This window comes from Suricata suricatta, chromosome 3, assembly GCF_006229205.1.
Source record: "Suricata suricatta isolate VVHF042 chromosome 3, meerkat_22Aug2017_6uvM2_HiC, whole genome shotgun sequence".
NCBI classification, from domain to species: Eukaryota; Metazoa; Chordata; class Mammalia; order Carnivora; family Herpestidae; genus Suricata; species Suricata suricatta.
Genome location: NC_043702.1, coordinates 113259448 through 113280642, shown reverse-complemented (window position 1 = coordinate 113280642; position 21195 = coordinate 113259448). Strand labels below are relative to the sequence as shown.

The 21195-nt window shown below is 48.5% G+C and overlaps 1 protein-coding gene and 1 long non-coding RNA gene across 2 annotated transcripts in view; one reads left to right on the top strand and one right to left on the bottom strand.

Annotated features, from left to right (window-relative positions):
- Nucleotides 1-21195, bottom strand: part of KIF26B (kinesin family member 26B) — a 441279-nt gene that overhangs the window by 269871 nt on the left and 150213 nt on the right. Inside the window, exon 3 of the mRNA XM_029933341.1 lies at nt 4868-5404. Coding sequence (XP_029789201.1) covers nt 4868-5404 — 537 coding nt within the window. The remainder of the gene's footprint in view (nt 1-4867; nt 5405-21195) is intronic.
- Nucleotides 14334-16525, top strand: LOC115287989. The gene is made up of 3 exons (XR_003906770.1): nt 14334-14572; nt 15818-15892; nt 16397-16525. It is a non-coding gene; the product is annotated as an uncharacterized LOC115287989 (long non-coding RNA).

Genomic DNA, 21195 nt, shown 5'->3' with positions numbered 1-21195 from the left:
TGTTGGCACTACTGCATCCTCTTGCCCATAACCTAACACGTAAACTCTGGTGACACGTGGGGCTTACTAGGCACAGTCATCTTCTGGATATGAAGACAAGCCCACACCGACTTCAGCCACCGTTCAGTCTACCATGGTCTCTGGCATGGATTCCAATGGATGCTTTCTGAGAAAACAGGATAATTTTTATACCAGAGACATTTTCCTTTAACTCAAGGAATGCACACTCAATCCTCTACCACGTTAATGATCCTTATGATTTACGATTCAGGTATTAATCTAATATCTTAAATTTTCTTGACATGTTGACTTTACCGAAGTCCTAGGAAATAAAGGCTCCTCAGATGCCCCTGTATCGAGTACAACATCAAACACCACCCGGATTCTTCACATCCCATCCAAGGATTTATTGAGTATTGTTAAGATACTTCAGGTTAAAGATTAGCTTGATGCCAATAAACTGGTGGTTTCCACCGAAAATATTGGGGTCTCGATAGGTCTTTTGGCCTGGAAAGTTTTCCTGAACCTAGGGCCAGTCACGAGAAACACCTCTAGGGGCTCCCTGAGTCTGGCATTTTCTCTAATGAGCAGTCACTTCAGCACGGGTTAGCTGCTATGAGGGACTTAAGACAAAAAGGCATCTGGTGCTCAATAGGTTTGTAATCTAGCAAAAGAGATCAAACTAAGATTTAGGAAAGTGTAAATGCAAAACATTTCCTACCTCCCAGCCTCCAGCTTCTCTTCTGGCAAATGAGGGGATTCAAATAGATCACTGATATTGGTATTCCTGCGCTAGAGTTTATAACATATTTTCATCTTTTTCTTGACTGTGGTCCAACAATCTTACACAGTCAGGATTCCACAGGTGAGGAAAGACACTGAGATGTTAAGCCACTATCAGCTGGCGCCATGGAATTGACCCTGGTTTTTACCAGGTCTCTGATTCTCCCACCGTGATGTGGAAGACAGTTACCACTCTACGGACCAGGATGCTGTGATTCTGGATTGGAACCACAACATTCTATGGATTCTGAGTGCTGTGAGCACAGTCTCTCCTGCAGGTGTTTACTATGATGACTAGAGATCATGCAAAAGCAGCTGCCTTTCAAAAAGATGGAATTAGGGGTGCCTGGGTGGCTCAGTCAGTTGAGTGTCTGATTCCAGCTCAGATCATGATATCACAGCACGTGAGTTTGAGCCCCGCCTCAGTCTTGCTGCCATCAGTGCAGAACCCGCTTCAGATCCTCTGTCCCTCTCTCTCTGCCCTTCCCCCACTCATGCTCTTCCCCTCTCAAAAACACATGGTAAACATTAAAAGAACAAAACAAAATAAAACGGATTTACTCAAATGGATTATTCAACTTAGAAAAAAAAAAAGATGGAATTACCCTGTGGTTGACTACAAGGAACTACCCCAGACATGTCTTTTCAAAGCCAAAACCCATGTGGTCCAAAGAAGGTTCTAGAGTATTTTCTGCTTACCATGTATGTATATAGGCTGTGTTAACTGCCTACAGGCTAACAGCAGAAGGTCTTTCTGTCAAAGACAACTGGAGATTATTAGTTGATGGTGGAGGTATCAGGGGGCTTGAGGAATCTGAGGGGCCATGTCCCCGTTGGGAAGCCGCCTTCATCTTTCCATCCTCCCTGCGCTATGGGGGAGGAGGACAGTTCCTCTTCTCCCTCATTTCCACAGGCTCCGGGTCTCGGCAGCGGCAAAGCCTAGATGCTTCTCTGCCCGGCAAACAGCCCTGGCCCCAGTCCAGAGGCTACCTGCTCTGTGGGGAGGGAAGCAGGAGTGCAGGCGGGCAGGAAAAGTGAGGTCAGGGTTGAGAGCAGTCAGCCATGTCTGCTGAGCTGGCTACACTGTGCGCTGCACAATATTTATGGCAGGGAGATGTCCGTAATGGGAGACATTCAGTCTGGCCAAACGCAGATCGCCTAGCCCAGGGCATCAGGATGACACAGCCATGACATGGGGACACAGATTCACAGCCAGGCGCCGAAACTGTTTATCCCAGACAGATTCCCTTTGATCCCTTTATCAACCGGGGGAAATGCATGAATTAGCCTGGAGTTGGAAAGAAGCATTCAGAGGAAATTGTCAAGTTGTCGGCTTGTGTGAATCCTTCCATACTGGGTGATTCACCTGCCTTGCCCCGTAAGGACCACAGGATCGGAACTTGGGCTCCCAGCCCAACGCAGGAACCCTACCAACATCTCACATAGTGTCCGGCACTTGGTTAGGGCTTCATAAACATGTGTGATTGAGCAGGAAATCCTTCCTCAGCAGACACGGGAGAAGAGGAGGAATAAAACCAGTCAGGCACAAGTAAAACAAGAAATGCGCCAATAAGCCTTAATCTTGCTTTCAAGCAGCCTCTTCACCCCCCTCCCATACAAACTTTCCTAACACTCTATTTTCTAGGAAAGCACCAGTGCCCAACCCCCCACCCCGACCCCGGTCCTCACTCATTAGGGCTGTGCAGCAGCTGAGTTTTCTACCTAGCACCTGCTATATGTCACAAATGCTCTGGGGCCCAGGAAGGTGTAACATGAGTAGTCTGTGTAACATGAGGACGTGGCTTGCACCACTCGGGGTGTGTTGAAAATACGACCTGGGTAGAAGCATGTGCACCCGAGCATTTTATTTATAGTAGCAAAACCCGAAACTCTAGTAACTGCCACTTGGTTATATAAATTAGGCCACACTCAGATAATGGATCATATTTATATAATGGCGTACTATGCTACCATTAAGGAATCTCTCTTAGAAAAAATATATAATGGCATGGGAAAATGCACCCAGTAATATTAAGCAAAAAGCAGATCACAGAATTAAATATGATCACAAGTGTATAAATTGTGTCTGGATAAAATCCTTGGTGGAAATGTACCCAACTGTTGTATAGTCCCTTCCTGAGTGATGTTGAGTTTTAAAGTCTTTTTTTTTTTTTTAATTTATTTTTGAGAGACAGAGAGACAGCATGAGCAGGGGAGGGTCAGAGAGAGAGGTAGACATAGAATCTGAAGACAGGTTCCAGGCTCTGAGCTGTCAGCACAGAGCCCGACGTGGGGCCTGGACCCATGAACCATGAAGTCATGACCTGAGCTGAAGCCAGATGCTTAACCGACAAAGCCACCCAGGCGCCCCGAGTTTTAAAGTCTTATTTACACTTGTTTTTTGTGTGTTACTTTATAGGAAACCCACTCCTTTTTATTAGTTATCAAAATCATCTATTTAAAATCACTAACAGGGAAGGCATGTTATTCAACAGAGGAAAGAGGCTATTCTGTCCATGGCTTCCCTGGTTATGTTCGAGCATCAGACAATAAAGCCCTGTCCAGGGGGCCGTTGGCTTGGCGTCAGATTGTTATACTCACAATCCAGAAAATTCTACCTGAAAGTAAAGGGGCAGCTAGGCCCTTGCAGGTCAATACAGGCGTGGTTTTCTTTGGTATGCCGGCTCTGGAAAGGAACCACGTCTGGGAAAGATGGGGACAGGACGCTGCTCTGGGGTAAGGCTGGGGAAAGTCAGAAGTGGCGAGTCAGTGCTCGCCGCATCACAAACCGTGTGGCCGCAGTTTGCTCAATTTCTCTGAGCACTGTGTCCCCCATCTGTAAAAGGAAGATCTAACATCTGTCCTGCCTGCTCACGGGCCTCCTGGAGGTTAAATAAAATGATGTGCAAGCCAGATTTTGTAAACTACAGACCAGCCAGTAAACAGCAGCCTGGCGATCCAGGAATGCTAACTTCTTAAGATAAGGATCCAGGCTCCTCATTTTCCTTCAAGATATCAAGACAAGCCATCTGTACTCCCTCTTCCACTCTAGAAAAGTCACGAGGAATTTGATCAGGCACATTTAACTCACTTTATGTTCTCCCATGCCGTCGCCCCCACATAACAAAACTACGCTGTTTGTTCTCTCAACTTGTTTTTTTTCTCCTGGGAACACAGTCAGATTGGCTTTCTCCGCCACCGCTGAGGGAAGGGGAGGCCAAATGCCTGGAATCTTGCTGCTGGAACGTGGACGGAAGTTACCTATGCCCCTTCCAGGCTGGGTCTCCCAAGTCCTCCCGAGACTCTCCACAATCCCTCACTTCCCTCATTCTGTGGCTGCTTGTGCAAGATCTGGTGGCAGACTCTGAGGGCCCCTGGAAAATGGTGACACGGAAACGAGTGGAAGGCCAGGCACCAAACACACCCAATACAACAGGGCCAGGAGTACAAAATAACCTGAGATCATTTGTTACACCAGTGAGCTTCCCTGACCAATACACTCTATGACCATGGCCACCCCTCCAATCCGCACTGACCATCAATGCTTTCTGCTGTGTCCCACATGACTGATGCAGGGGACACAGAGAACACATATGGTAATCCCAACCCTCATCCAACAGAAAACCCACCCAAGCAAAGTTAGGACAATTTTTTTACAATTCCTTGGCAGATTTAGGACCTGCTCCCTTAATTTCTATAGGAAAGCTTGGGAGTATATGCTAATTTACAGAACTGAAAAAGAAGAGAATAAGAAAATAGGAAGACACTTTTGGTAACCTAACTCCAACCATATTTAAAGTGAATGCAAACAGAAAAGGGTTATGGTCCAACAAGGAAGAAGAGATGAAGAAGGGAGTCTATACCTCTTTTAGAAGGTCCAAACGGTGGGAGCAGAGCATGACCATGCATCACTGGCCCTCTGTATATTTCATCTTTATTTACCAATGGCCAGGAGGACCATGTGGAAACACTGGGCTCCGAGTTGGGGAGTCCCCAGAAGGAAAGTGCAAAGACAGGAAGTGCTAGCCACTTCTCTGCTTGGACTCCAACCACCCCTATTCTAACTTGTTCAGAGGCTACTTACCTGGTATGGGTACAGGGTGACCCCGTTGGTTCTTGACAGGGACCAGGTGCCATCCAGGTATTGGTGAGCCTGAATGGCCACTGAGTTGAGGATGTTCCCATTGCTGGGACTGGTGGCCATCTGAAGGCTGACTTTGGCCTGGTGGGTTGGGGATCCATTCTTCTTCTCTGCCCCATTGCTGACCCCAAGGCTGTTGGGTTTGCTGCCATGCTTGTTGGTGATGAAAGCCGTGTAGCTGGAGGAGGCACAGGAGGCAGGCACAAAGGCCCAATCTCTGGGCTGCTGCAGCCCACCCGTGGGCCGGGACCCCACCAGGCTGGGCACATGGGAGAGGGCTGGGGGTGAGCCGGGCGAGCCGTCGTAATGCTCGCTGCTGGCTGCCTGCTCCAAGGTCAGCACCATCTGGATGGCCTCCTGCTTCAGCTGGTTCAGGTGTGTGGCACAAATGTCACAGCGGTTGTCCTTGTCGTTCCACGCCTTGCGAATGGTGTTGGGGACCTGGAGCTTGTCGTGAATCACAGCCGAGAAAGCCGGGTCCTGAAAAACACACAAGCAAAACAAAACAGGAGAACTTATAACTCAAGGCTGGTAAGGGCAATTCGGATGTCTGGCATAGGCCTTAAGCCCTAAACATATTCAGTTTGACTGGCTGATAGACATCCAGCAGATGTGAGTAGGTGGGCCAGCAGAAGAACCTCTAGTGGACAAACAACTTTGATGAATACAAGATTATTATGGTTGGAGACGTGAAGGAGTAATTAAAAAAAAAAAAAAGGATGTCTAAGCATCCTCCTCACCAGGATAGCCAAAGAAGAATATTCCAGATTCTTCTCCTCGTGTCCGCTAAAGAATTACAGGGAGTGAGGGGTGAGTGTTGTCAGTCTGGACTGATGCCTGTGGTCCCTGGCTCCCTGTGACCCACGGAACTTTGGTGATTGATGGAGATTCTATTCTAAGAAAGTCTTGGCCTCATTAGTGCTGTGTGCTAAGTGCCACTGGAAGAAAACCAAACCGAACAGATTCTGGACCAGAGAGAGACACAGCCAGCTCCAGCTGCCCAGTGACACTGCTGGATACATGTGTCTGATATCCTGCCCAATTAGAAGAAAAATACCTCCATGACAAACAGCCCAAGATACTTTTCCCCACAAACGTCATCTAAAACTACCATTCAAAACTCTTTAGCTCAGAAACCTTCACCTAAATCAGGGGGTGCCTGGATGGCTCAGTCAGTGGAGTGTCTGACTCCTGACTTACACTCGGGTCATGATCTCACGGTTCATGAGATTGAGCACCATATCGGGCTCACCACGGGCTTTCTCTCTGCCCCTTTCCTAACTTGTGCGTGCACGCACACACTCTCACTCTCTCAAAATAAATGTTTTTTTAATACTTTTTTAAATGTTTATTTATTTTTGAGAGAAAGAGAGACAGAGTGCAAGCGGGAGAGGGGCAGAGATAGAGGAAGACACAGAACGGAAGCAGGCTCCGAGCTGCCAGCACAGCACCCGACGTGGGGCTCGAACCCACAGACGGAGAGTTCATGACCTGAGCCGAAGTCGGACGATCAACCGACCAAGCCGCCTGGGCAGCTCAAAATAAATGTTTAAGAGAAATCAGAAAATGAAGTTAATGAGGATGATTTCTTTCATTCACTTTGTTTATTTTTATAGGAAAACAGGATTTCACAGAGGAAATAATCACCAGGGGTGTTAACTATTTACCAGAATATTTGAGTTCAAATTCCAGTTGCTACTAACTAGCTGTGTGACCTTGGACAAGCTCATTGGCCTCACTGAGCCTCTCATCTGTCACATGAGGCCATGGCCAATCATTGCTGTAAGACCCTTCCAGCTCCATGACTCTGGTCGTGGCGGGACAAGAGAGTACGGTACATGTGTATATGGACAGAGTCGTACGTCATTTTGGGGACCTGACTGAACTTTTGAGATCCAACAATTTCTGCAAATAACTGATGAGGCTCATTTTCCTCTAGGGCATTAGAAGAAAGTCTGCCCTTCTGGAACTTACTGTCAGCTTTCATGGGGTCGGGGGGATGCCCCTCAGGACTGAATGGGGCTTGATGAGCTGTGGGTAAGAGAGGCAGCATGGGGCCACCAGCGTGGACAGGAAGCTCGGCGGTGGGAGGGCTGTTCTCAATTATGATCCATCTTGATTACGTACTATAGCATTTTGTTTTCCCTGTTAATCCCCCTGAATAGCTCCTCAACAGGCGCTGATTAATTGATTAATAAATCAAGAGGCCCCTTTACACAGCAGCAGCAAAGGGTGGCCCAGGAGGTGGAAACTCAAGACAGTCACATAAAATGATGCGAAATAATAGGTCAAGGTTGATCAAGTCTGGTTGACAAAATGATGTGAACCATATGAGATCCGCCCGGTGGCATCACTCTCGGTGACAGCTGCTGCGTCCACAGTCAAATCACAACTCCAAGCAGGTGGGACCCCATGTGGCCAAAAGGGCCCCTTGGGGACCATTCTGGAACAGACTGACACATTGGCGTTCAGATAAGGAAACTGAGTTCCAAAGAGGTTAATAGCTTGGACTACCCCAGATGTCTCAAACCCTAGCCTGTGCTTTTCAGAGCTCAAAAGCCATATTCATCGATGGACTCCTACTTTTTTTGCACAGTTTTCACCTGGTTCATCCAGGAAATAGTCATTTATTCAAAAGAAGCTTCTTTGACCCCCCCATCTATGCCAAGATGCAGTTTCCTGCTTTTTCATAGAACATTACAAAATGAGAATTTTCCCTCAACACATGTCATTTGAAAACGTGATTTTTTTTAATGACCACGCCATATTTTATCCTTTCATTGTTTTCAGCAGTCATTTATTTATCCCCAAGTTCTACTACATAACCAGAGACAGCGTAAGAAATCAGAGACAGGCATTCAAAAGCAGTCCACAACCCACGGCTTATGCTTTCAAGGCACCAAACCATTTGGTATCAAGAAGCCTCAAGTGAATGGCTAATTTAGAATGTTCTTGTTAACCCAACTGTCAAGAAGAAGCATCATAGTAAGGAGGCAGACAGAAGTCCCGTCCTGTCCGCACATCACATTTTATTTCTGACCCCTGTAAAATCTGGATTTGAGCTGACATCCGTAGCTCAGACAGAGGGGACACATCCATGCTCCAGAAATGGCCTTTTCTCTTTTCTTCTTGGTTTTTTGTTTTTAATATTTATTTATTTTGAGAGAGAGTGCACGAGTGGGATGGAAAGAGAGAGAGGATCCCAAGCAGGCTCCACGCTGTCAGCACAGAGCCCGATGCAGGGCGCAATCTCACGAACCACGAGATCATGACCTGAGCTGAAATCAAGAGGCAGAGGCTCAACTGACTAAGACATCCAGGCGCCCCCCTTCTTGGTTCATAGGGCCCTTCCTTGAAGTAGTACCTTCTTTTCTCAGCCCTATTGCTGCTTTGCTGCTCAGCCTCTTTTATTTTTTTTAATGATTTATTTTTTAAATTTTTTTATGTTTTTTATTTTTGAGAGATAGAGACAGCATGAGCAGGGGAAGGTCAGAGAGAGAGGGAGACACAGAATCTGAAGACAGGCTCCAGGCTCTGAACTGTCAGCACAGAGCCTGACACAGGGCTCGAACCCACAAACTGCAAGATCATGACCTGAGCTGAAGCTGGACAGTCAACTGAGTGAGCCACCCAGGCGCCCCTCAGCTTTAACATTTAACAAATAATATATGTTGGCCAGGCCCTCCACCAGGCTCAGGACCTCAGGATGTGTGAAAACATTTCTTGTCTTCTGCAAACTCACAGTCCAGGGGACCTTCTTGGTTCTTAAATGTCACAACACTTTACTGCCACCTCCAGTCCAGGACCAATCACCACACATGGGACACATGGAATGTCAGCACTCCCCACCTAGTTCTGGAGGCCTCAAATTACCAGCCGTGAGCACTGCAGCAAAGCCCACCTTCAAGCAGTACAATGAACATGACCACAGACACGAAGAGCAGCAAAGAGCCACTGTGGTCTCATCTCGAAGAAAGCTGAGATTGTATAATGAATATACAACTGCTGGCTGATGTCAGAGGCGCTCCCTGAATTAAGCAGCCCTTGATCTGAAACCGTACGTGCCTTCTTATCAGCAAAAGACCTCAGTTAGTCAGGGCATCTGGGTGGCTCAGTCGGTCAAGCATCCGACTCTTGACTTTGGCTCAGGACATGATCTCACGGTTGTGAGATGGGGCTCTGTGCTGACAGCATGCTTGAAATTCTCTCTCTCTGCCCTCCACCCACTTGTGCTCTCTTTCTCTCTCTCAAAGTAAATAAATAAACATATTTTTTAAAGGCCCCAGTTAGTCAAGAGATATGGCTTGTGGAAACTAAAACCCTTTGCGAATTTTGTCCATATGTTATAAATATTTTAGTGCAACTCAAAACTTCAAAGAGGAATAGCCAACAGACACGGCTCTCTGTACACGCTATAGGAAAGAAGATGGTGCCTGGAGGAGAGGTGTCCTAAACAGGAAAAAAGGAGACAAGGAGGCTTCCAAACCACAGAAGGCTCCCACACGCTAACCACAAACACAAGAAGGATTGCAGTGGCCCCAGGAGACAGACTAGGGGAGCACCCTCGGGGTCAGCTGGCACCCGAAGAAACCTGGACCCAGGGAAGAGATGAACTCAGCCCCATGGGATTTAAAGACATTCCTACATCTAGTCCTGGTTCATCCTGTGACCTCGGGAAACAATCACCTGGGAACTGCGGGAACCCGGCGCAATCCGAATCTCTATTTTGAATGTCCTAATTTTCACTTCAGCGCATGTGAAAATGGACTATTAGTATTTGGGCAATGATTTCATCCTAAACTTTGAAGTTGAAGGGTTCTGTGCCCAAAACATTCTCGTCTTTCAAAAACAGAAACAAAATAAGTTTTCCTGCACATCTGCCATGATGAGGAATTCAAGAAATCACTTGGGCAACTGGTAACATTCCTTAGAAGGAGGGTTGGGGCAGACATCTCATCTGCCCAGCTGCTCACTGCTAGAAAGGAACAGAGAGAACTCTGGAAGATGGTTTTCCGACCCCTTTACAGCTCTACTACTTCTTCTACGGGTGTTTTGGGAAAAGGAGTATCCTAACACATCCCCTAAACATCTCTTAGACTAATGACTTTCTTTAGGCTGACTCCCCCTCCCCATCTTCTGGCAGACTGATCTAAGAAGTTACAATGAAGCATCTCTTCCTTGGGCAATGGCACCCAAGCCCATGGCTTCAACGGCCATCTATACCCTGGTGACTGGGAATTCTCTCTCTCTGTCCCTGCTGGTCTTTCTCCGAAACTCCTAAGCCCTTATACCTCATACTCCCCTGAAAAACATCACCCCGATAAATACTCTTCAAACTGACAATTCAAACTTCTAGAAATCTAGAACCTTCCTCATCTTCCCCTTACCCCTCCAATTCAACTACCAAATGTAGGCAGTACTTTCTCTTTTTTTTTAATTTTTTAAATGTTTGTATTTATTTTTGAGAGAGAGACAGCGTGAACAGGGGAGGGTCAGAGACAGAGGGAGACACAGAATCCAAAGACAGCCTCCAGGCTCAGAGCTAGATGTCAGCACGGAGCCTGATGTGGGGCTCAAACCCACGAACCGCGAGATCATGACCTGGGCCAAAGTGGGATGCTTAACCGACTGAGCCACCCAGACAGCCCGTAGGTGGTACTTTCTGAGAGCTCTTTCTGGTGCCTCTACTTATGCCCACTTTCACGGTAAAGCTGTAAACACTTCTCACACCACCACAGTCTCCCTGATTCTAGCCTTGACCTCAAACCCACCTCCCCGCAAGATGATTTTACTGGAATGCAGATCTAATGGTACCATTACCCCGCTGTCCTAGACCTGCGTTCCAGGAGCTATCGTACTTCTGTAGTTTGTATTTGTAGAACTATTTCTCTGCTAGGCCGTCAGCTCCTTGAGGGGAAATATTCTTTCTTTCTATCTTTAATCTTCCCGCTGCATGTGTCTCAAACAAGGCCGCAAGGGCTGGACAGATATTTGTAAAATACGTAAATGAATGAAAAGAATTCAACCAAAGCAAAAACAGTTAAGGAGCAGAGTTGGGCTGGGTCCATCTTTCATTTATTTTGTCTAAGTGAGCTAGTCGCCTATGATACAATTATCGTGATACAAATCCGTCCAAATCTGTGATTAGAGTTCCCCAACCATATTTGTACTAGCTGGCTGAAGGACCTAATGTGTGCCCACCATAACCCAGATGTCCTCCTTTTACCCGGCTTGTCCTTAAACGATTCAAATATATTCTCCCTTCTCTTGCCTCAACACACGATCTATGACTCTTTCTCCTAAGTTCCCAGAAAAGTAATGTTTATATGCAAAAGTTTTGGGGTTTGGGTTTTTTTTGGTTTTGTTTTGAAGGGCTTTGTTTTTGTTTTTGTTTTTACCATCAGGCCAGCTCATCGGCAACAAGAGAAACCTACCTGGACAAGGCCAGGTCGACAGGGCCCCCCTGCAACAGGTGACCCCCAGCCAGGAGTGCACGGCTGCTCATCAGGGCACAGGCTGTGGAGTGAGAGCGGAAACATGGAACCACCACCCAAGCAGACCATTTGCTAATGGTCTTCGCTGTTTTCTGTCCCATTTCATCCTCTGCTCAACCATAAACGCTAATGCCACTTTTGAGGACAAGGATGTTGTTTTTCTCCATGTAATTTTAGCCAAAAATTACTCTGACTAGGTTCCTCCAATTCCTCTGGGTCTAGGAGCAAGGCAGCAGCTGGAGTCAGTGTCCTGTGTGTGTGTCGAACAAATTCCTGTCAATGTTTACTTCTGGTTTATTATTCTAGAGACCTCTGGTGACAAGCTCGTCAGGATCGGAGTTGTTCTTCAAAGGTACGTTGTTGCTACTTTGTTCCTAAACTTTCTTCCTCTGTAAATACCATCCCGTGAGGCCCTGCATGCCTGGCAGGACTCCGAGAATGCCGTGTTGTGTTCCCCGCTGTGGCAGCTTCCCAGAAGATCAGTGGAATCCACCTTCACACTCCTTACCATCTTTGCAGCGAGGGCCCACATTCCTGCCCCCTTCCCACCTGCCGACACCATCCGCGGCAGGGTTCTTTTCCTTCTCAAGAATCTCCCTGTTCTTCATTAGCAGTTCTGACCCCAAAGGCAGGTGCCAATGTCAACGATGCTCTTTTTGGAACGAAAACAGCAGAGCATAAAGTTTGCAAAACATCAGGGCGCAGACCTCAGGTACATCTGAACCAAGAATACGAATACTCTCATTCCTGGCTTCACGTTCGAATATCTGGACCCAGACGTCTCTCCAAGAAGTGAGTTTTGCGGGGGGGGGGGGGGTTGCCTCAGTAATTTCAGAAGAATAAAGAGCCAGATGATTTGGCCAAACCTTAACTAGTCATCGACAGAAGGGAGAACCTGTGAACAGATGAAGTCCAGGATGGGCCTGAAATGCCAATCACTGGACGTAACTTCTTCCTCGGGATGACGTGGTCCTCCATGCTCACCAGCTCCCTGACCCGCACCTCTCACTCTCCACACATGCTTGACGGCCCATGGAAGATCCAAGGGGACGCCTACAGTCATGATGACTTTCTCAAGTGAGACTTACTTGCCCAGCCGTCTGGTCGGACCTGCCCGGGGCTACTGACTGACAAATGTCAGTGTCCTTCACTGCTGTGGTTCACGGAGTCCCCAGCCCCACAAACGGGGCATGTGACCACCTTGGAGGGAAGCCAGGGAACACATGAGACTGTGACAAGTGATGGTGTCTCACTGCCCCTGGCGGTGGAGGGTGACCCCTGCATGGGGGCTGCCATTCTCACTAACGTCCCTGAGCAGTCTCCTCTGGCACAAGGACACAGGCTCATTCCGCAAAGTTCCGTAGTTGCGTGAGAGAGGGGACAAGAGGGACGTGGAGAGTTGCCGCAGGTGACGCCTGAGAGCCAAAACGAAGCCACAGCAGCTCAGCAAGCCCAGCCAGGCTCACATCACAGGCCTGCTTCATTATCGTGAAACCTCCCTCTGGCCCATCAGGCCGTGAGTGAACCCAAGGCTCATCATCATCATCATCATCGTCACCAACCAATCTTGGGCACCAACCGCACCTTGCTCAGTAATGACGATCACCACGAATGCGGATCCCTGCGTGTGAGCAAGAATGAAGGTAAACTCTTGCCAGGGAATGAGCTCCTAGAGGCCGAAGAAACCGCCAGAGGAAGACTGCAGTATCAGACCAGAGCTGTTCTACACAAGAAACCAAATTCACCTGTAATATAGTGACTGTGCCCAGCCCAAGCCACCCGGCTCTGCAGGAGGGAGACCAGCCACATGGAGAACGATCGCGTTCCCCATGCGAGGCTATTGGGCCAGCAGGATGCAATTAACAAGGCTGCTTGCAGTGAAAAAGCATTGCTGCTGCTAAGACCTTTCTGCTCCAAAAGAAGACGCAGCTTTTTAATTAGAACTTAAGATGATTAAGAACAGTTCACAAATTACTTGAAAGAGTAGGTGAGGGGTCTCCCACTATGATCACACACATTTTTTTTTTTAATCCCGTGTCTCCGACTAGAAGGCACGAACAGCAACTGTTAATTCTCTTGAAAGCATTCGGTTATAAGTGGGGGAGGCTCAGGGCCCCACTTTATTGCTTAGTAGATATTTCACTGGAGACATTTTTTAACAACCCTGCCAAGCTTCAGTCCCCCGAGATGTGAAAATGGGAAATGACAGAGGCACACCTGGGTGGCTCAGTCATTTAAGCATCCAACTCTTGATTTCAGCTCAGGTCATGATCTCAGTTCGTGAGTTTGAGCCCCGCATTGGGCTCTGTGCTGTCTCTGACTCTGCCTCTCTCTCCCTCCTCTTCTCTGCCCCTTCCCTGCTCATGCTCAAATGTGCACATGCACACATAACCTCTCTGTCTCAGAATAAGTAAATAAATGTTAAAAAAATAAGTTGATGCTGTAAGAAAAACAGAAAATCGGAATTGATAATAGTCCCTATTTTATTGAGTAAGGGTTGGATGTGCTAACATGTGTAACACGGTCACACAGTCCAGTCCTTGGGAGATGCTAAGTCAGCGTCACACTTCTTAGCCTCCAAAACCGCACCTCGTGGATATGAACTGAGTCCATCAGATGATGGTGGCAATCAATGGTGACAAGGATCCTAGGGAGTGCTTTTGTCCAGATTTAGCAAACACTTCGGGCTTTAAGAGGTGAGGAGATGATAAAGATGAGACCATACGGCCTTCCGTTAACATCTTTCCCATGAAGAAAAGTCAAGGTCCTCTTCCAAGAAACCAAAGTAAGAATGGGTCCATGAATTCCTGAAAGCAGACTGCGTGGCTCGCAGCCTTCTTCTCTGGGTTCTGAGGTGGAATATCGGGGGTGGTGCGTTTCCACGGAACTGAGGACACAATGCTTTGCAACTGAAAAGCTCTCCTTACTTCTCCCGGAGAGTGGGCAATTCTCCAAAGGGGCCCTGCTGGGTGTCCAGGTTGAATCACAGAGCCACCGAAGGGTGTCTCCAACAGGGTTACCGACCTCTCTGCCCAGGAGGTGGAAAAAGGAAGATGATTTCATCTTAGCTGCCTAAATGCCTTCAAACCTGAAAATCCTGCCCTCCAGTCTACCCCCTGGCCTGGGGAGGGGGACCCATTCACAAACTGATCAGGTCCTGAGGACAGGGGAGGAGATGCTCACTGAGTACCCATTTAAGTGCCTCCCGGAACTTCAAAGTTCTCATTCAACCTGATGCAAAAATAAAGAGCAGGACTTCAAAACTATGAGGCACTAATCAAGAGTCTAGTGTAACATGCTAAAATTCTACCTTTGAATTATTAAAGGCTATCTAGATTAGATGTATTTTGTAAATTTTTTAGCATTTATTTATTTTTGAAAGACAGAGAGAGACAGAGCATTGGTGGGGGAGGGGCAGAAAGAGAGGGAGACGTAGAATTCGAAGCAGGCTCCAGGCTCTGAGCTGTCAGCACAGAGCCCGACATGGGACTTGAACCCATGAACACGAGATCATGAGCTGAGCAGAAGTCAGACGCTAAACCTACTGAGCCACCCAGGCACCCAGAAGTATTTTTATATGTGAGCTATAATGTACTATCAGGTAGCAATGGATTTTTTTTTTCAATCTCTAAGTAGTTGTATTAATTTAATGCTGTTAAGGAGTCTGTTAATTATCTAATTATGAAATTGCCTGGTGCTTCTTTTTCCTTTAATGGACTTTGTATGCATGAAAGATTACAGAAATGTACTTGGTTCTATTTTTTTTAGACTCGCCACAAAAAGTACCTAAAATTTGAGCTTGGTGGTGGTGTTTTTTTTTAAAGGTGAAATTTTAGCAGAAAACTCCGTTTGATCCACACCTTAAAGCACACTTAAATACCTCTGCTTGTCCCTCTGTGACCTAACCCTTGTGACCCAGTGTTTGAAGCCCCATGGAATCTGCTTCCAGCTGTCTTGTGAGACATCTCTCTCGGGGGTCCCCATGTGACCCTCCTGGATAGCCAGGGTGGGCATCTTTCTGTCCCAAGAAGCCCCTGCATTTCCTTGCCTCTGTGCCTTTGTTCAAGTCCCTATCCTGATGGCAGTTCCTAATCTGCCTCATAAACAACAAGCGAACTTTCGGGGGTGATGGAGGTGCTCACTACTGCGGCAGTGGTCTCGTGGATATATGTAAATGACTGAATGTATCAAATTGTACAACCCAGATGTGTACAGTTTACTGAATGCCCATTATGTACCCCTGGAACTAAAAACAAAAAAAACCTTTGTTCATCCATCTTAAGGCCCAACTTGGGCATGAAGTCTGACTCTCAGAAGGGACGTCTTCCTGCCACTGACTTTGAGCATTCTCTCTGACCTGAATTAATCGTATCACTTAGCTAACACTTCCTTGTTACAGTGGTGCATGTTCCATCTCCACAATCATGGAAAATGCCGAGGGGGCAGAAACCAGGCCGTAATTTCAACAGTAATGGTAAGTTCTACCCTGCCCTCCCCGCAAGGGTCTACTCAAAACAGCAGCCAAGGGTTAAAAAAAAAAACAAACAAACAGAAGAGCAGCTAGGGTGATCCTTCTAAGTCTGAAATCTGATGCTGACATTCCTCGACTAGAATCCTCCCCAGGCCCACCTGACCTCCCTCAGAGTCAAGTCACAGTCCACAGACCTGGCCTCCTGCCCCCCCACCTGCCCCCAGCCCCACGACTTGCTCCCTGACTCACTGCACTCCACCACAGCAGCCCCTCTGCTGTGTCCCCGGATCACACCAGGAATGTTTACTCCACCTCGGCGACTCTATGCCTGCTCTTCCTTGTGCACGGAGAACTTGATCCTGTAGATACTTACCTGACTGCTGCTCACCACCTTCAAGGTGTTCAACTACCACTGAGCACCTGATTACACCTGCATACTACCCCCCAACCCCCTTCTCTGCTCTGTCTTTACAGCACTGCCACCTTCTAACAATTCCTCCGTTACAGAGCCTCTTCTTTGTCTCTCCCTGCGAGATACCAACTGGACAAGAGTAGGACACGTGTCTACGTTGTTCACTGCGGGTACCCCCATGCCTGGAACAATGTTGTATAACGATGTCATATAACAATGAAATATATTACAGGCACTCAGAAAGTGTTTGCTGAATGAATGAATCGATCTTCAGGATAAGGGATTTCTACTTTTAAGAACTTCATCTTTTTTTGTGAAAAAAAATTTTTTCAACGTTTATTCATTTTTGAGATGCAGAGAGCAAGCGGGGGAGGGGCAGAGAGAGAGAGAGAGAGAGAGAGAGAGACAGACAGACAGACAGACAGACAGACAGGAAGACAGCAAATCCGAAGAAGGCTCCAGGCTCTGAGCTGTTGGCACAGAGCCTGATGCAGGGCTGCAACTCACGAACTGTGAGACCATAACCTGAGCCGAAGTTGGACGCTTCACCAACTGAGCCACTCAGGCGCCCCAAGAACTTCATCTTTCTTATGGACTTTTATAATTTTTTGCTTTGTACTAAAGTTGTCGTTTTCTTCTTTATGTTAGATTCTAGTGTCCTAGGGGGACTGACAAAGCTTGTTTCCGTTGACACCCCTGCTTCTCAAGGCATCATCTCCAGACCGCCCCCCTGCAGCAGAATCACCTGGGAAGCTGTAACATGCAGATTCCAGGGCCGCTCTCGGATGTTCTGTGCCCTGGATCAGAGTCTCTGGGGAGCAGGGCTTTGGGGTGTGCATTTGAGCAAGCATCCTAGGAGATTCTGGGCCACATGGTCTGGAAGGGATGGGAACAGAGACCGCACTAGAGAAGGGAGAAGGAGCAGGTGGGAAGGGACCTCTCTCCTGCTTTTCAAGCCCCTAACCCCAGCTGTGCATGTCTCTGCCAACCCCGGTGCTGGGGACTGCTTGTCTTGTCCTCATCCAAGACAATGATAAATGCTCGTGCGACGCAGTCCAGAGACTACAGGTATAAAGTGAATGTCTCTCCACTAAATCCTCTCCCTAATCCGGTGGCTCTCAACCCCTGGTGGTTTTGACCCCCTGGAGGACATTCGGAAATACCTGGAGACAATCACAACTGTCACAACTTTGTCCCAGACTAAAGAATGACCCAGTCCCCACATCATCTGTGCTGAGGTTGAAAGCGGGACCTGAGCTGTCTCTGGATGCCTTGTCACCCACTGTCCTAGAAGTGAATGGTGGGCACAGAGGTAGGTGCTCGAAACCAGAAGCAAAGCCAGTTCCTGTCCCCCAGACTTGCTTCAGGGTACTGAATTCCAAAGAGCACAGTCTCTTCATATCATGACCATTAGCTTGTGGCTAACAGTCGTGCTGGACCCTCGACGCACAGGAGCTGCCGCAGGTGGGCGCAGACCCCACATGCGCTAGTGAGCACAGGTCCCCAGCCTCCCGACCCCCTTCTGTCTGGACACACGTGCCACTGCCCCCCCTTCTACTGCTGACAGTGCTGCCTGCTGTCTCCAGGAGTACGACGGGAAAGGGCTGATGTGGGACCTGAGTCCTGTCCACACGACCCTGTTCATCGGGCCCCAGCTCTGGGGGCTGCTCACAGAGCCTGTCATTTCCATCCGTGCCACCTGGCCTGGCTCCGAGAGGGCACGGCCAAGGCTGCTGTCACTGTGCAGTGGCTTCAAGTCTCCGACCGGATTTCACATCATGACAACTTCACAGTTTCCCTCTGGGACAAGGAAAGTCAATGCCACAATGGGAAAAATTACATCTCTAGGACGTGACTTGAGGCGATTATAGAGAAGACCGGAGCAGTCACTGCTCCAGCAGAACCCACACTTATGTGCCAGGCTCCATGCTGGTGAGGTTTGTCCAGGGAGGTCAGGGAGGCTTTGGCCCTAAGTGTCTCCCCCCCCCCTCAGCAGGGGCTCACCGCACCCCTCCCCTCCGTGAGAGTCAGAGGATCAGCTACCACCTCTACTCACACTCCCTGGGGAAAGCTGACCAGGGGTCCCTGGAGGGCAGGCGACATTTCAGGCCATGACCAGGGCACGTGGGCTGGTTTGGCATCTTTGTTCCTGCCTGCCGCCCCCCAGCCCCCCAACAGAGGCCGACCCTCCCCAATGGTACCATCTTCACTGGGGTCTCAGGGGCCCCTCATCCCGAGCAAAAGCAGGAGCGGTCTGTCTGGAACAACCCCCTCTGGGTGCTACTGAACGGGCTCAACCACAAGTCCAAGGTCGTCTCTGAGGAGAGCAGTGAGGCGGGGGTGCGGGGTGCAGGGTGCGGGGTGCGGGATGGGGGGAGGCAGACCAGGGCTGCCCTCTGCGCGCCTGGCCTTCCCGGACACGGAGCCTGGAGTCTGACGGCTCGCTTGCTCTCGTCTGCTACACCATTAGTTACTCACTTCTCTTCGTATTTTGTAAATGTTTATTTACTCGAGAGAGAATCCAACGCAGACTCTGCGCAGGCAGCACAGAGCCGGACACGGGGCCCGAACTCATGAGGTTGTGCCCTGAGCCCAAGTCACACACTCCAGCTGGGCTGCCCGGGCCCATCGTCGAGCTGCCTAGAAGGCCACCGGCCAGCAGCCGGTTCACGCTTACCACCTGCCAGTGTAAACCATGTCAGAGTCCACGAACACTGCCGGCGCCACCACCGTGTCTCCGACGTGCTCGCCAGTCTCTGGAGCACTAGCAGGAAGAGCACAGACCCAAGGCGCTCGCGGTGGGGATGGCCTCGCGTCTCAGCGTCCCCCGTCTCAGCGTCCCCGCGTCCGGGCACCTCACCCCGCACTGCACACCACACACCACATTGCACACACACCACACACCGCACTGCACACCGTGTGCACACACAACACACACCGCACACCACACACACCACACAGCACACACTACACACACCGCACCGCGCACACACCACACACACACTGCACACCACCCCACACACACTGCACTGCACACACCATACACACCACACACTATGCACACAAACACACCACACCACACACACACCACACATACACTCATATACCCTCCATACACATCACACATACATAGCAAACACACCAAACTCATACACACCACACACAAGCCAACATACACCCCCACTGCACCACACACACACACACCACATATGCACATCACATACACCCACTGCACACTCACTCAACCCCACACACAACCACACATACATACTCATACTACATACACCTACACACATACCATACACACACCCCAAACACCTACACACACACCACAGAGAGACCACACACTCACACACCCACATCCATACACCACACCACGTTCATACTCACACTCGCGTACACACTCCACATCACATGCACTCACAGGCACTTCTCTCCTGGAGAAGACTAGAGGGATGCTGTGGGGGGGTATGCAGGGAAGCAGTAGAGACAGATAGGAGGGGAGGTTTCCAGGGGTCGGGGGAGGAAGGTCGGCCCTCCTCCACTCGCCTCTGCTGCTCTCCTGGGGACGGACTGTGGACGTGCAGATATGCACTCAGTGGTCTGCGTGGGCCACCACGGGACTGCGCCCCTCCACGTGCTGGGTCCCTTTCAGTGGGAGCAGCCTGAGTGAACAATAGCAGAGGATACGTTTAGAACCAGGTGGTTTTTGGAGACAGGGATGGAGGGAGGGAGGGGGAGAGGGGCAGAGGGTGGGAGAGAGAGAATCCCAAGCAGGCTCCACGCTGAGCACAGAGCCCAACACAGGGCTTGATCCCACGATGCTGGGATCATGACCTGAGCTGAAATCAGAGTCCATTGCTCAACCAACTGAGCCGCCCAGGTGCCCCTAAAAATAGATCTCAGTTTTGATTTTGGTCACAGATTCCAACACAATTTGAGCACTTTTTAAGAAGCCTGGTGTGAACTGGATTCAGACTTTCATATCGATAGGGAGTTAGAAGAAGTGAATGATTTAGTCATATCCTCCACACTTACATGGCCACATTTTATTTATTTTTTTGAAACATATTTTTTTACTTTTTTAATTTACATCCAAGTTAGCACACAGTGCAACAGTGATTTCAGGAGTAGATTCCTTCATGCCCCTCACCCGTTTGGCCCATCCCCCCTCCCACACCTCCTTCAGCAACCCTGTTTGTTCTCCGTATTTAAGAGTCTCTTATGTTTTGTCCCCCTCCCTGTTTTTATATTATTTTTGCTTCCCTTCCCTTATGTTCATCTGTTCTGTGTCTTAACGTTTACATGGCCGCATTTTAAACCTCTTTTGCACACAGTGCTTTCCAGTACAAATACAGACACACGGGTTTTTGCCCAGCTTTTCTATTCATTCAAAATATTCACTCCTTCATCTCTTCGTTCACTAATTTCATTCATTTATCAAACCTCTATTGAGTACCTAATTGCTCAGGTTCTTTTCTAAGTGTTGGAAAACAAGCCTGGTCCCAACCTTTGTGGAACACTACAAAATACATTGTGAGCAGAGCTTCAAGTACACAGTAGTTCCTCTTTGGGGAGCTGAGGAAGGAGTGAGCGCACGTGCAGGTCTGCAGTCAGGGAGCTTACGGCCCAAGTACGAAAAGGCCGAACAGCCCCAAACTACAAAAATGCTAATTCAAAGGGCTACATGCACCCCTATGTTTACTGCAGCATTATTTACAATAACCAAAGCAACCCAAGTGTCCCTGGAGAGATCAATGGAGAAAAGATTTGGTGCATGTATACAGAGGAATAAAATTTTGCCATTTGCTAAGTGAAAGAAGTCAAAGAAAAACCAACACCATGTGATTTCACTCATATGTAGTTTTTAAGAAACAAAACAAATGAACAAAGG